The sequence below is a fragment of the Meles meles genome, chromosome 5 (genome assembly GCF_922984935.1).
Source record: "Meles meles chromosome 5, mMelMel3.1 paternal haplotype, whole genome shotgun sequence".
Lineage (NCBI taxonomy): Eukaryota > Metazoa > Chordata > Mammalia > Carnivora > Mustelidae > Meles > Meles meles.
The window spans coordinates 16,130,045-16,144,910 of NC_060070.1; the positions used below are offsets into that span (position 1 = coordinate 16,130,045).

Here is a 14,866-nt window from a genome sequence, read left to right on the forward strand (position 1 = left end):
CCTTGGGTTTTTTTTTTTGGTTTTTTTTTTTAAAGTAGGTTCCATACTTAGTGTGGAGCCCAAGACAGGGCTCAAACTAATAACCACGAGATCAAAACTTGAGCTGAAATCAAGAGTCAGACACTCAACAGACTTAGCCAGCCAGGTGCCCCCACACCTTAGCTTTATTTTTAAAAAATTTTTGAAGATTTTATTTATCTGACAGACAGAGATCACAAGTAGGCAGAAAGGCAGGCAGAGAGAGAGAGGAGGAAACAGGCCTCTGCTGAGCAGAGAGTCCGATTCGGGGCTCCATCCCAGGACTCTGGGATCCTGACCTGTGCCGAAGGCAGAGGCCCCAACCCCCTGAGCCACCCAGGAGCCCCCACTTCAGCTTTTATACTCAGTGTTAATATTACTAGCATTTTTACATCATTAATTAGTCTTCAAAATATAGTTAGTGTGCTATCCTATTAGAAGACATTTAAGACTGTCTGGTGTGAAAATAGTTTAAAATTATATCTTTGCATACACAGCCAGTTTTTGCTTAGGATAAACTAGGCCAGAAGCTATGATACTGTTTTAAAGGCACTTGATACTTTTTTTTAACTTGCCCTCCAGGAAAATTTTACCAACATATGCTTCCCAGCAGTATATTTCAATCTCTCATGGCTAATATTTAGTATTATTATTTAAAAAAATCCAACTCTGCCAATTTGGTAAGTCAAATAACTGCTAGTAGTTTTAATGTAGATTAATTTGATTATCACTGAAAACAACCACTCGTTCGTTAACCTTTTCTGACGTTTCTATTGAATCCTCTCCCCATGTTAAAATTAAAACTGGCTTATTTTTCTTCCCTTCTGCCTATTTGATATCTGCTGGGGTGTCCACTGGCCCCAAACAGGTCTCTCTTCTTCTGACCACAACCCTTTTGCCCCCACAGCTCTAGCCACATGGCCATTACCCCGGGCCCCTATCCTCCATTTCTGATCCTTTTTTTTTTTTTTTTTAAAGTAAGCTCCACACAAAGCATAGAGCCCAATGTGGGGCTTGAACTCATGACCCTGAGATCAAGACCTGAGCCAAGATCAAGAACTGGACACTTAATGGACTGAGCCACACAGGTACCCCTCCCTCCATCCTCCATTAAAATGGCGGTGGGGTTGCTCAGCTCGCTAACCTGGATGTCTTCCCCCTTCCTCATGCCCCTCATCTAGTTCTGCAAACCCAGGAAACACACCTTCCGTCACTGTCAACCTTTCTCCATCCAAAGTGCCACCACCTTGGACCACACCACCATCTTTCCTCTGGTTCTCCTTCTAGACTCCTAGCATCCCCTCTGGACTCCTGGCAGTCTATTCTCTGCACAGAAGCCAGAAGGATTCTTATAAAACTAAATTTATATCATATTATTACTTTGTCAAGATTCCTTCAATGGCAGACAATGATATTCCAATAATATCCAGGCTCTTGGCCATGAACTTCATAGCCTGAAAGAGCTGGCCCCCGGCCGTTTTTATACCTCACTCCCTCCACCCAGCTGGCCCACAGACACAAAGTGGTGCCCTCTTGTTCGCTGAAGAGAACCAATCCCTTCTGCCTCAGTGCTGTCTCTGAGCAGGTCCCACTGCCTGGGGTACTTCCCCAGCCTCACAGCCTGGCTCCTTCTCACCCTTCCAGTCTCGGTATATTCACTTTCAATTCCTCAACCCATCTGGAATGTATTCAAACATTTCCCCATGACTGTTTATTAAGGTTCTTTCGGTACACTGTCTATTCATGCACTCGGTCAACAAACATGGTCTGAGTGGGCATTGTGCTCAGAGCCGGGGAGACAGAGAGACGAACAAGATATGAGATATGGGAGGTCTTTGAATTCAAGGAACAAGCTGCCTGATTGTTTCTGGCTCACCTAATGATCACAAGGCAGTTACAACTATCATATGCCTTAAGTCTGCCCCAAGTCTGAGCCATGCAGCTGATGCCATGTGACAGCAGGACACCAATGCCTTTTGAATATTTGCGCAGACATCCCCGAGCCATTTCCCTGGGCATGTTCCTTGTATTCCAGATCCCCAACCTGGCTTCCTGGCTCTGGTTCTTTCTGGCTTGTGAATATTACTCATCCCTGTTCAGATGGGAGGCTCGGGACTATCTTTTCAGCAATGCCCTGCACTATTCTCTCTCACCCCACCCCCAATACTCAAAAAGTGTCCAGATTACCCTTGTAGCTTCCCTGACACCCAGGCCTCCATAGGTAAACACCTTTCCTATTCATCCAATGAAACCAACACACATTTCCCAGTGAGCCTCTGCTGTGTGCTGGGCGCCGGGCTACATGTCGGGTCTGTGGCCTCTAACTCACCCCGGGCTACCGAACCGGATGAAAGAAACAGAATCTGAGGAGATCCGGGGGGTGGAACAAAACCTAGAGAAGGACAGGCTGAGGCAGGGAGGGCAGGACAGGAAGGGAAGAACGCTCCAGGCTTGGAATCAAGAGATGAGAGGCCAGGAGTTGGCAGGGAGTCTGACGATGTGGGGAGAGGGAGGGTGGCCCGTGGGGACCTGAGGCAGGGAGGCTGGGGCACACAAGGACCTGCGATACTACCCGGCACAGACGATGAGGGGGTCGCCACTGAGATGCACTGAACAGGAAAGCAACCGGCTCAGACTTGGGTTTTGGAAAGATTTCTTAGGACCAGAAGTAAGAGGCTGATGCAGAGAGAAGTGAGGAGGCCTGCTCAGATGGTCAGATGCAGGGGACAAGGGAGTGGTGATGTGGCGGGTAGGAGTTCTTGCAGAAATAAGAACAGGCACCTTTGGCTTTTTTTGCCCATTTTTCTTAGGAACTTTTTTTTTAAGTAAAGATTTTAAAATATATGTTCATTTGACAGAGAGACAGAGCACGAGAAGAGGGAGAAGCAGGTAGAGAGACAGGGAGAAGTAGACTCCCCACTGAGCAGGGAGCCCAATGCTGGACTCGATCCCAGGACCCTGGCATCATAACCTGAGCCGAAGGCAGAGGCTTAACCATCTGAGCCACTCGGGCGCCCCTCTTTGGAACTATTTTGGAGTTTCACTTTGCCCAAGGGAGGAGTCCAAGTCCTCCTCTCTGGGACGTATAACTGACGACTGATGGGGAGCTAGGTCTCCGCTGTCTTCTCCAGAAGCCTTGGAGCCACGTGGAATTCGGAATTCAGAATTTTTTGGTCATTTTCAAACAGTGTGATATACCTCTAGTTTTTTAATAATACACCCCAAGCAGGGTCTAGGTCCGCATCCGTTAATCAAATCTGCGGCAAAATATATGAATATTTATAGCAAACCGCAAAATATATGAATATTTATAGCAAACCGCATAGACACGAATAGCTCAGAACAGTCAATGTCAGGTTTCACCACTGTATGTCATGCAAATGGTTTTGGTCTGCAGAGCCTTTAGGATTCTGGGATTGAGGATGAAGGACTGGGCCTGGGCTTATGGAGCCCAGCAAAAAGTTCCAGGAAGGAAAAACAGTGACACATGACATGTTTTTCGCCGAGATCTTACCTCCTCCATGGGGATGACCTGGGCGTATCCACCACCCGCAGCGCCCCCTGCAGGACAGAGAAGGCACTGTTTGAAATCCATCACCAACTAAGGTCATGCAGGGTGATCAGGGCCCTAGGGTCACAGCTTCCCCCAACCCAGCAGGAAGGCCTGCGCCCCCAAGATGAAATAACAGGTGGTAAAAAGCATTAACTGTCTCTCAAAGCAGAACAAAAAGGGGGGGGCAGTCCCAACTCTGTCCAACTGTGCAATGGAAGGACTTCAGTGTCTTGGTTTAAAAAAAAAAGGGTAAAAATAATATAGCAAAGGTCATTACAGCCAACACAAGATTATTTTATTCATTTATTCTTAGATCTAGGCAGCTGTGTTATCTAAATTGCACAGGCTTGAAGTATCAAAAAACTTGGTTCAAAAAAACCCATCTGGTGAACTCAGACTAACACATGGTAAAATTCAGTCAACTGATTTTAGATAATCATATGTAAGGTCTGGTGTGCTGATTACCGCTCAAAATAGTAAAGTTACTACATTAAAAAGATTTCGCTTTCTTTAAGCAAGAGTGATACCTTCCGTGTCCCATCATTTCACAGTGTACCATGTTTTTTATACGCCATCTCATTTGGCCCTCGCAACTCAGCAAGCCAGATACTATCAGCTGCTTTGCGTAATCACAGATGTGGCTCAGAGAGGTGACAACCAGCTAAAGGTCACACAGCGGTAAACGACATGGCACGGATAAAACCACAGCCTTCTTGTTCCGAGTTTAATGTTCGTTCCGTTGCATCATGTCTGACATCCTATGAATTATCAGTACTTAACGAGCTAGGACTTATTAACGGCTGTGACGGTAACATAAACATCATCCTGCAAACGACCACATAGTGCCAAGAACCAATAGTAATCGCAGCAGGAAAGGCTGTTGTAATGTGAGCTGAAGAATGGCCAGTCAGTGGAGAGGGAGTACGGAGTGTGCCCGTGCCTGATGTGGGCCCAGCACAGCCAGACAGAAATTGCACCGCAGCTCTGTCCACGGCCGGTCAGCTGCCAGCTTCCAGAGCGTGGCGGGCCTGACAACAACTTTGACGGGATGAGCCCTCGGGCCCAACTGAAAGGCTCTCTGACTGTTTAGAGGGAAAGGCCTTTCTCCATGGCAGTGACGATAAAACGCCAATACGAGTGGCAGAATCACAAAGCGGCTTGGCAAAGAAGGTCCTGATGAGCTTGATGGCTTCCGCCCAAGGCTCGAGTGGTGAGCACGGGCCCGGTGACTGCTCCAGGCAACCAGGGAAATGGGCTTCCCGGGGGGGGTGGGCTGAAACCCCCCCCCAACACACTCTGCGATGGGGGGCATCTTGGGGTGACCACCCCCTACTGAGTGTGTGAGGGGGGCGCACGTGGGGATGGAAATGTACCAGTTCCTCTGACAAGTCTTAACTCCCTATCTGTTGATGACGTTCTTTCAAAACTTTTCTCTGCCCTAAATTTTGCCCTGAAAAATGTACCCGTTGTTAAATCACGTACCTTTAACTCCAAAAGTTGGTCCTTGAGAAGGCTGCCTGAGGCAGGCAAAGGAGTTGATATTCAGGTGTGCGGTCAGTGCCTGTACGAGCCCAACTGTCACGGTGCTTTTCCCTTCCCCGAGAGGGGTGGGTGTGATCCTGGTTTGGCGGGGAAAAAAAGTAAATTTCATAATACTTCCTGAACAACCTATGCAAAATCAACCTACAGTACCAGAACCAAATCAGAAGAATTTGGAAGAGAACACCTCATCCGAAAATTCACGTAAGCCTTTCAATTTTCATGGACATTTATAGTCTATCCACATGACACAGGCCATGCCCACGCTAAAGCCAAGACACAGACACACCTCCAGCAAGAGACCAAAGAAGTTATTCACCAGTGATAACATTCTCAGCTTCAAGAAATGGCATAGCATTATCCATCAAGTGGTTTAAATAATTAAGAGGACATCATTTCTTGTTGATGGATGATCTGGCTCTCATTCTTCTGGGGCCATTTACTGGGGGTACAATGTGGGCACAAAGCCTTCTCAGTGATCTGTGGCCAGATTCTTAGGATTGGAAGGCATCCTGTCATCCCACTCACCTATCTCCTTCTAGACATTACCATTCAGGGCTTGTCGCTGCCATGTTTCAACACAAACAGTGATGGAGGCGTGCTACCTCTAGGGTAGCCCATTCATTTCCAGATAGGGTTTATAGTTAGAGTTTGTTTGTTTTTTTAATATTTTATTTATTTGACAGAGAGAAATCACAAGTAGGCAGAGAGGCAGGCAGAGAGAGAGGAGGAAGCGGGCTCCCTGCGGAGCAGAGAGCCGGATGCGGGGCTCGATCCCAGGACCCTGGGATCATGACCTGAGCCGAAGGCAGAGGCTTTAACCCGCTGAGCCACCCAGGCGCCCCTATAGTTAGAGTTTTTTGTCCCAAGGAGAGATGTCTGCATTCCTGTGGCTCCTATCTCACGGAGTCAGACATATTCAACTCCATCCCTTCTCATCCAACAGCCCCTCTAATACTAGGGAAGAATTAGTCCGTCAAAGTGATAAGCACATAGGGCGGAAACTTGGCAATGAGGTTGTGCTATGAGAGCACATGGCAAGAGGGTCTGATGAGATCTGGAGCATTAGGGAAGGCTTCAGAGAGAAAGTAACACCTAAGCTGAGAGCTGGGAAATGAACGAACATTAGCCAGATAAAACTGAGTGGTTTGGGATAGTTAATATGTGAGGCTCTGTGCTTTACACTTATTAGGTTCATTTTTTAATCCTCATTTATTGGACGACGTAACCGAGGCACGAGAAGGTTCAGTAATTTGCCCAGGGCCACACAATTAGTAAGCAGTAGAGCTGGGCATCAAAACCAGGCAAGCTACCCAACTTCCCCAGGTTACTTCTCTGGAAATAGAAGCAATTCCAGGTCACTTCTATGGATAGAAATTTTTTAACTGCTGTTAACCATTAATTAACAATTTAAAGTATGGGAACAGGAAAGATCACTCAGTGAGAGTAACCACAGTACAAAGAGGGATAAGGACAGAATCATCTAGAACACGTTCTCTTAATGAATGGTCAGAAAAAGCAAAAGGAGGGGCGCCTGGGTGGCTCAGTGTGTTAAAGCCTCTGCCTTCAGCTCAGGTCATGATCCCAGGGTCCTGGGATCGAGCCCCACATCGGGCTCTCTGCTTGTGATCTCTATCTGTCAAATAAATAAATAAAATCTTTAAAAAAAAAAAAGAAAAGAAAAAGCAAAAGGAAACTTGGAAGGAGCAGAAAAGCGAGAAATCCTGAGGATGAGGCAGGGGTGTGGCAGGGTCTCTGAAGGGAACCACGGAGGTCTGCACAGAATCACACGCCGCAGAGACACACAGATGTCTGACGCCGGGTGAGGGCCCGGCAGCCATCACTGTCCATAGCAACAGGGTGGCTGGCAGAGAGCTGAGGCGCCAACCCAAACACGACTGGTGAAGTCAACTTTAAACCCCTCAAGCCACATGACACTTGGTCGCCATGAAGACGCAGTTACAAGTGTTTATGCTTTGAGTCAACTTTCTATTTTCTTGGTACAACAACAATAGAAGCTGTTGGTCAGCCAAAGGCATCACAATCTTGTGATAGCCTGAAAAAAACAAAGGCGCAATCAAGGATAGGGCGGATTAAGTACTGTACTGAGCATCTACTGTTCGCAAAGGAAGAGGTGGTTTACTTGAGCGTGTCACATGAAGAATTACATTTCCATTCCCAAGGATGGGCTAACATCGCTGCTGGAGACGGCCCAAGGCAGACACACCCAGAGATGACCTCCTCAAAACTCCAGCGAACCATCCAAATTCTTAATTAGAAACACAGGACTGCTTAGCTTTCTGCCAACTAATACAATTCAGGAAAATCAAAAAGCAGGAAGTATTTATTGGGAGCAATAAAAAGAGAGCTACAATAAAAATTTTATTTTACCTCATCCCTACACTTGATATCAGACTTGGGTTTAATCGTTATCCCACAATCCTTAACTCTGACTCCAAATTATCAATCTGACTAGGAAAAACAATGAGCACCGAATTTCTTTTTTCTGGAAGAGCTCAGAGTTTATGGAGAGGCGACTGTGGTTTCTGTCCATTCTCTTCCTCAAGGTCTCCCTGTAGCTTTATCTGCTCCTCTCTACATACCACAGCACTTACTGTGTATTTATTATGTAACGTTTCTGAGGGGATTGTCAGGAGCTTCCTGATGCAGCCATCCTGCCTACCAGCCCACAAGTTCGCTGAGGGGAAGGACTATGGCCATTCTCATTGAGTTTCTGTCACCTGTCCCGGCACACCTGAGCAAAAACAAAACAAAACAAAACGCTTGACAAAGCAAGGATGTCCTTTTGAAGACATGTTTCTAAGTCTGTTTATCGTCGACCACAGTGACAATGTATTGAAGTACTCTGCGAGAGTTTAGACACAGAGTAACAAGAAGTTTACCACTTACTCCAGGGTCAAAGAGACCGCGGATGCAGACTAGTGGTAAAACGGGACGGTGCACAGGTCTCAAAACGAAGAATCTAGAACCGTACTATTGTCATGAGCCACGGGTCTAACCAGGAGCTCCAAAACTACATGCTCAAGCAGCATAAGAATATGTATCACTCACCCCAGGTAACTTTCTGACTGCGAAGTTTTTAAAGGCTTTACGCCTGACAACAAGTGTTTCCCATCACACTTGACTGATAGGAGCCATTCAAAGGCCCTGTCGGTGGTGGTCTCTTCTAAAATACCTTTGTTTTATTCCGCCAGTTGTGCATGTAGCAAAAAAACAAAAAAACAAAAAAAACAAAAAAACTCAACAGATACTCGAACAGTTACCCAAGACAGAAAAGCAAAATCTTTAAAAAGTCAGTAAAGGTTATTTTTACATTTACCAAAAGGAATGGTTTGGACTATTCAAAGAAAAAAAAAAATCAAATGAGGTATCTGGCATTCTTCACACGAAAGAAAGCGATGCGAATGATTTTAATTATTCGTTAACGTGAAATCGTCTGTTCACAGACAAATTTGGGCCTCTTTTTGAACTGCTCTGTCTGAGCAATTCAGAGAAACTTCTGCAGAGAGACGGGTGAGGGGCCCGCGGAGGCCGAGCCCGCACACACATTCAGGGCCCAACAGCTGTATTCCGAGGCGAGCTCTCCAACAAAGTCCTTCTCGTTAGTGTAACTGGGAAAATATGTAAAACTCAAGGGCCCCTAAGATTCTTTTGGCCTGTTTCGCTGAACAATTCCCAATGCTTTTCGTTTTGTCAGGCAAAGCCAATACAGTGATGTATAGGTATAAATACGGCACGATGTGTAGCTGATGGAACACAGATGATTCTGCCGGAAGGAGAAGTTCTGAGGTCGGGAGAACAGCTTTTAAAACAAATTAATCTGTACTGCGTTGGGGCTATTGACAGAAGATTTGTTAAAATCCCGTTGTTTTACATTGTAATTCTACCGTTGACACGTTTAAGTCACATTTATGCGTAAGTTCAAAAGGACAACCACAAATAGATTATTTAGGTTTCCTGAGGAATTACTGGAGTATCTGAATTCTGCTAAAGCCTGGGGAAAGAGTCATGTTACAGTATTCGGGAATAAAAGCAGGACACAAAATGGTATTTACAGCATGATCTCAGTGTGTGAAAAAAGGATAGATACAGAGAGAAAATCCTGGAAGGAAATATAAAAATTTTAACCCTTCCGAGTCATGAGAGATTTCGTTTTCTCCTTTTTGCTTTTCATTATGTTAAATTTTCTACAGTGTCAGCTAGTATTATTTCCCGAATATAAAAAAGATCTTGCAGGAAAAGGAAAGAATTCTCCATTTCACAGAGGAGTCTTTTCTGTTTCTGAAGCAGGGACAGCGTGTGTAATGGTTTGACAATTGTCACTTTCCATAACTGATGTGACCAAAAGTAAAACCATGGGGGTGGTCTTTACTGCAAATGAACTTTTCATTTTAGATGATAAATAAAATGATTGCCTGGTGTTTTAAACTGATCTCAAATGTGCAGTTCCTAAAAGGTTAGATTAAAAAGGCAGCTAACACACTTAAAAAATGTATCCTTAGTTGTTTGTGTGGGTTACACTGTGTGATGATACATATCGTCTAAAATCCTTCAGGCTTTTCTGCAGATACAGGTACGTCTCAAAATTCTACCCCTGCAGCTTTTTTTTTTTTTTTTTTTTTAATGCAGTTGAAAGGAACACAATTTAATTTTTGTTCCTTCATAGATCTTTGTTTTATAAGGAACATACACCACAATTTCAGGAAAAGAACAGTTTAGCTCTTGGGGTTAAATCCATACTTGAGAATTCAGGTTTCGTTTCATGTCTACGGTCAGTACGAAAACCCGGCTTCTTCAGCTCAGATGCACGTACAAATGCTGGCTAAGAGACAGGGTGAGGCGAGAAGCAATGTCCTACTGGGCATGGACCCACACACGGCCCTAATCCTGGAAAGCCAGGCTAGCTGTCACTCTCCAGCATGTGGCCAGCCCTTGACAGTAGGAATCGGATAACAAGGCCGTCACAGCTTTTGTTTCAGAAATATCACTTCTGTGTTCCCAGCCAAGGGCAGGGTCACCTACAGATCTGTGTTCTTATTTCCAGTACTAACATGCACCCCAAAGAGTAAATTACAGCCAGTCCATATGAAAAATTACTGCTTGATTCTTCCTTGGTAAATGGAGAGTACATCCTCCTGAGTTTTCCTTAGATCTTCCCACCTTAAACAGGGGGAGAAAACCAGCAAATCCATCTACCAAAATCACTTAGAGCCTGGAAAATGGGAAGCAAATTTGTGGATAAAACACTAAATTTACTTTTGAAGTTCTGAATGTCCCAGAGCTTATTTCTGAAAATAAACTTGTATCAAGCACGTTCCAGAAAAGCAACACTGACTCCATGTGTGCTCCAAACCCTGGGACCCAGGGGACCCCCAACCACTCCCCAAGTCAGCTGGCTCCGTTCACCCATCTGGCCCCAGAGGTGCCTGTAGGTGAGGCCGTTTCCTCTCAGCAGGAAGCTTTCCTGCAGCTCAGCTACAGAGACATTAGGGGTGAGGTCCTAGGTTGGAAAGGACCCCAGCAGGACTGGGAGTCCAACATTGGGAGCCTGGAAGTTTAGGGAGGTTTAAGCTACAGGCAAGGTATGAATTCCTTAAAACCACAGCCACTAAGGGACCTGGAGAGCCCTTCCAAAGAAGGGCAGAGGAGCTGGAGAAAGAGAAGGGAGAAGGGGAGGGAAAGAAATATGAACAAATTATTTGGCCGTTAGAGATGAAATTATGGATTGTGGCTTTAATTGTAGTTTTAAAACACTGAATTTAAAACCTCTAGCGATTTTCCCTAAGAGGGTCACTGGACAAGTGTAGAAGTGAGCACAGGCAGGTTGATTTCAGCACCGTTTATAGTGGCCAAACACGGGAAGCGATTTGAGTGCCCAACAGAGAGTTGGTTAAATAAACTGTGCCACATCTTTATGGTATTTTCAAATCAGTGTTTGGCTTGAATATCCTTGAAGAATGAGAAGCATGCTGAACTTTTGGCCACTGGGCCACCCGGGGCTTCCTGGTGCTGGGAGGACGTGCAAAGTGACATCCACCTTCATCCCATTCCCTGTTCCCCAGAATCTAGGCTGGGAGCACTGGAATGATATATGCAGTCATGCAAAATGACCACCCAGCTCTACACTGACCCCCGCGGAGGGAGCCAGGCACACGACACGCTGCTGACTAATCTCGCTGCTATGGAACAGTGCGGGCAAGATGATCTCATTTACAGGAGACTCCCTGCGTCCAGATGGTCTCAAAGGTTACCAGCCCCTTCCTCGGGGTGGGAGGATTTGGCATGTTTACTTTCTTGTTGACACTTTTCTGCATTTGGTAATACCTTTATGAGTACGCGTGACTTTGAAACCAGAAAAAGAAACAAGGGGTTTACATTAATAATAAAATACGTAAAAATAAAGTTAACCAAGAGTCAAGTCCAGTCGTAAGAGATGTCTCTCTGTAAACAGGTTTTGGGGCCTTAAGCCTTGGCCTATATATCATCAGGAAGTCACTGCAATGAAATTTCAAGACAATAAAGGAATTTATATGGTCTCTTGATGTTCCCTCAGGTCACATTGAAAAAATATTTTAAATCCCTTGTTTTCCATCAATTTTCAGCCCGTGAACATATTTCTTTTTTAAAAAAGAGGAAAAATAAACACTCCTTTTCACAAAAACCCTGCATTTATCATTTATAAAATGACCAACACAAATGAAAAAGGCCCAACATTAATTTTAAAATGTAAGAAAAATGATGAACTTTTATAATGCAAATACATAAATATTAAGGATATTAACAGGAAAATGTTAAGTTTCACACAATTATCTGTACATTTTCCATTAAGATGTTATTTCTGAGTAGAACACAAACTCCCCCCTGCTCAGTTCAAAATATTTTACTTTTGGCTCTTATTTTGATTTTTATCACAAAGAAACTAAATGAAAAATCTAAGACAGAACAAGGGTGATCAAAACATAATATGAGAAACAAAAATAAAATAAAACACTGGATGAGGAACTCGTTACACTTTATGTTCTGTGGAGGAGACTAATCTGTTTTGCACTGAAAATGAAAACTTACCTCATGTCAAATGAAGGAATGCCAAGGGAAATGGACAAAAATGTCAAGTCTGAGAAAAGGACGGATGTGAGTGGTGTGATGACAGACAGAAATAGGGGAGAAAGTTTTATAACATGCCTTCTTAGTCAATTAAATTTTAGAAGTAGTTTCTTACCCAGCTACTAAAACGTATTTTCCATCTGCTTGATCCTTTAACCTTTCCAGCAGGGACAAACGTACTTTGGCTTTGCTTTTGCCATAGACTTCTATTTCATCTGCAAGCAATCCTATCTCCTTGGCGAGGACATCCACGGCTTTTGGAGTCTGTGCTCTTGAAATCTCAATATCACTGCGGGGTGGGGGGGGAACACATGAGAGGCGAGAGTCTCCTCAGCTTAGGTGGTCAACGCTAGAGTAAAAACAGCCATACATCATGCCAACAAGTCAGTCAAGGCAATTGCTTTGTGGTCCTCTCTCCCAAGCAGCAGTAGGCACAAATGCTAATAATTAATGTGCATTTTAAAAAAGGTACATTTCTTTACGGAAGCAAACTCAGGAGGATGGCAGAACTCTGCCCAGGTACAGAGCACGCCCATACTACCGGCGAGAGCTATATTCATTGTAGAGTACAGCGCCCTCTGCGGGTCGCCACCGCCTTTGCTAACCGTGAATACATGGGTCATTGCATAATGCTCTCCCCGGGCTGGCCCCATGTGTCCTTGGCTAGGCAGAAATGGGGAAATGCTATTTTGTTTCATCTGGGTCCATGCTTTTCCCTCTCTTTTTCCTACATCGAATCCAAAAATCATATTTCAAAATATTTTATTAATTGCATAACCATCTGTAAAAGGACCTAATGCTCGAAGCTCAACTTCAAATACGGGAAAGTCGAGGAACACCCGAGTGTCACTGGGCAAATCTTTCATTCTATTTTCCTTACAAGATGAGAGCGCCACTGTTCAGCTTCCGGGAGTCCTGAGAAATCGGCATGTGCCGAACTTCTCAGAGTCTTTTGGGCTCCTAAGCTCAGGTATTTGTTTTTAAGCGGGATTCACGGCCCCCATCTGCCGGACTGAGCACCTGGCTGAGAGAAGACGGGGCAGGCATGAGACAGAGCTGGGACAGCTGGCCTCAGGGACTCGGTCGGTCCTTAGGGTTGACACTTAGGAACACAGGAGTGCCTGCCTCACCCTGAAGCCCTTATTTTGGGGTCTGCTGGCAGGCAGCCCCCTGCTCTGATTTTTCTTTCTCTCGCTCCTGCTGATAATCGACTCGAAGCCCTCACACAGCTCTGTGTTCTTCTCCATGACCCCATAGAAGTCTGACCATGGGGCACAAGGTAACAGTACACCCACTTCCGATCCGAATTCCCCGCAGTGCGCTACAGCAGCTCAGGAGTGGGAGAGCGTGCGTCTACCCGGATGGCACAGGGGCTGAGCTCTGTGCTTCCTTCCCCGGACACCTGCATTTCCCCTTCTAGTTCTCCCCTCTTCCTTCTCTGCCTAAGCTCCCACTTCACTTTGCCTTCCTGTCTACACCCTTTTTCTCTCTCTCCTCCCCAAATCTCCTACATGGAGATGCCAACTCTTGGAAAACCTCCAAAGTTTTCTCCTCACTAGCTAAAGAGTGACAGTGACATCGTTTTGATTTCCGAGGCATTTATAAACTACTCAGCCTGTCTTTCTCCCCCCACCGTATCTCCAGAAGTCAAATTTGGTTCAGCAATGAAAACACTTCTTCCCCCAAGTGGAATTTATTTAGATTTATGCGAAGGCTTTGGTACGCAGTTTGGCAGGGTCCCCCTCAAATTTTTTTTTTTAGCTCTCTGAAAGTAGAACGTACTCATTTACTTCTAAAAATTAAAGTCCTATAACAACACAAGTAATTAAAAAAAATGAAGATATCTGATGAAACAGATTACACAACAAGAGGGTGACATTATAAGACACAACATTCCCTGGATTTTATATATTAGTGAACATAGATGGGGACTACAATGTGCAGTTATTTTCAGGGGTGAAAACAGCCGGGTGGGTAGAATGGAACTGCGAGTGTTCCGCTGTGGCCCAAGAAAACGGATCAAATCTAAAAAGCAAGCGGTTATCAAATGAAAAACGCGTCTGTTCCTGGAGGCTTTATCTGCTGATGATGGGTTATTCAGAGCACCGTTTTCCAAGGGCATTTGTGCGCGCCTGGACAGCGAGGCTGGGGCCGATTCCCTGCGGGGGGTGGGTGGGCGGGCAGCCAGGGGACCCACGATGAGGCTGGGAAATGCATTTCTCCGGCTCTGATACCTTATCTAATGAATTATTCCTGCAGCATGTATGTCCAAATCCAGGCAGAGAATATAGAGCTCGCACTTCATTAAACACTACCCTGAAGAAAATATCATCTGGAGTGTCACAGAATGGCCCGTCAGAGAGGAGATATTACTGTGTGCTGAGGAAAGGTGAACTCACTTACTACGTAGAATGGGGTTTCGTATGGTCAGTCACTGGCCCCCAGGGCAGACACCTACACGGCCATGAAGACCAAGCTGACAGGTGAGGTGGGCATTTCTAACACTGAGAAGCATTTTCCAAACATCACGTTGCCATGTTTTGTGAAATAGAAGGCAGCACTATGTTAGACAGCACTAAGAAGAAAGAACAATGCCATTTAATACAGGACACATCATCGACAGCAATGGAC

General features: G+C 45.1%; 1 protein-coding gene across 2 annotated transcripts in view; it reads right to left on the reverse strand.

Moving 5' to 3' along the window:
- Window positions 1-14,866, reverse strand: part of MTHFD1L (methylenetetrahydrofolate dehydrogenase (NADP+ dependent) 1 like) — a 183,060-nt gene that overhangs the window by 127,110 nt on the left and 41,084 nt on the right. For both annotated transcript variants that reach the window (XR_006818305.1, XM_046004918.1), the window contains exons 11-13: window positions 12,351-12,524; window positions 5,054-5,190; window positions 3,533-3,579 (exon numbers count right to left, since the gene is read on the reverse strand). Coding sequence is in view for 1 of the 2 variants with exons in the window: in XM_046004918.1 (XP_045860874.1) it covers window positions 3,533-3,579; window positions 5,054-5,190; window positions 12,351-12,524 (358 nt within the window). In the remaining variant the exon portion in view is untranslated. The remainder of the gene's footprint in view (window positions 1-3,532; window positions 3,580-5,053; window positions 5,191-12,350; window positions 12,525-14,866) is intronic.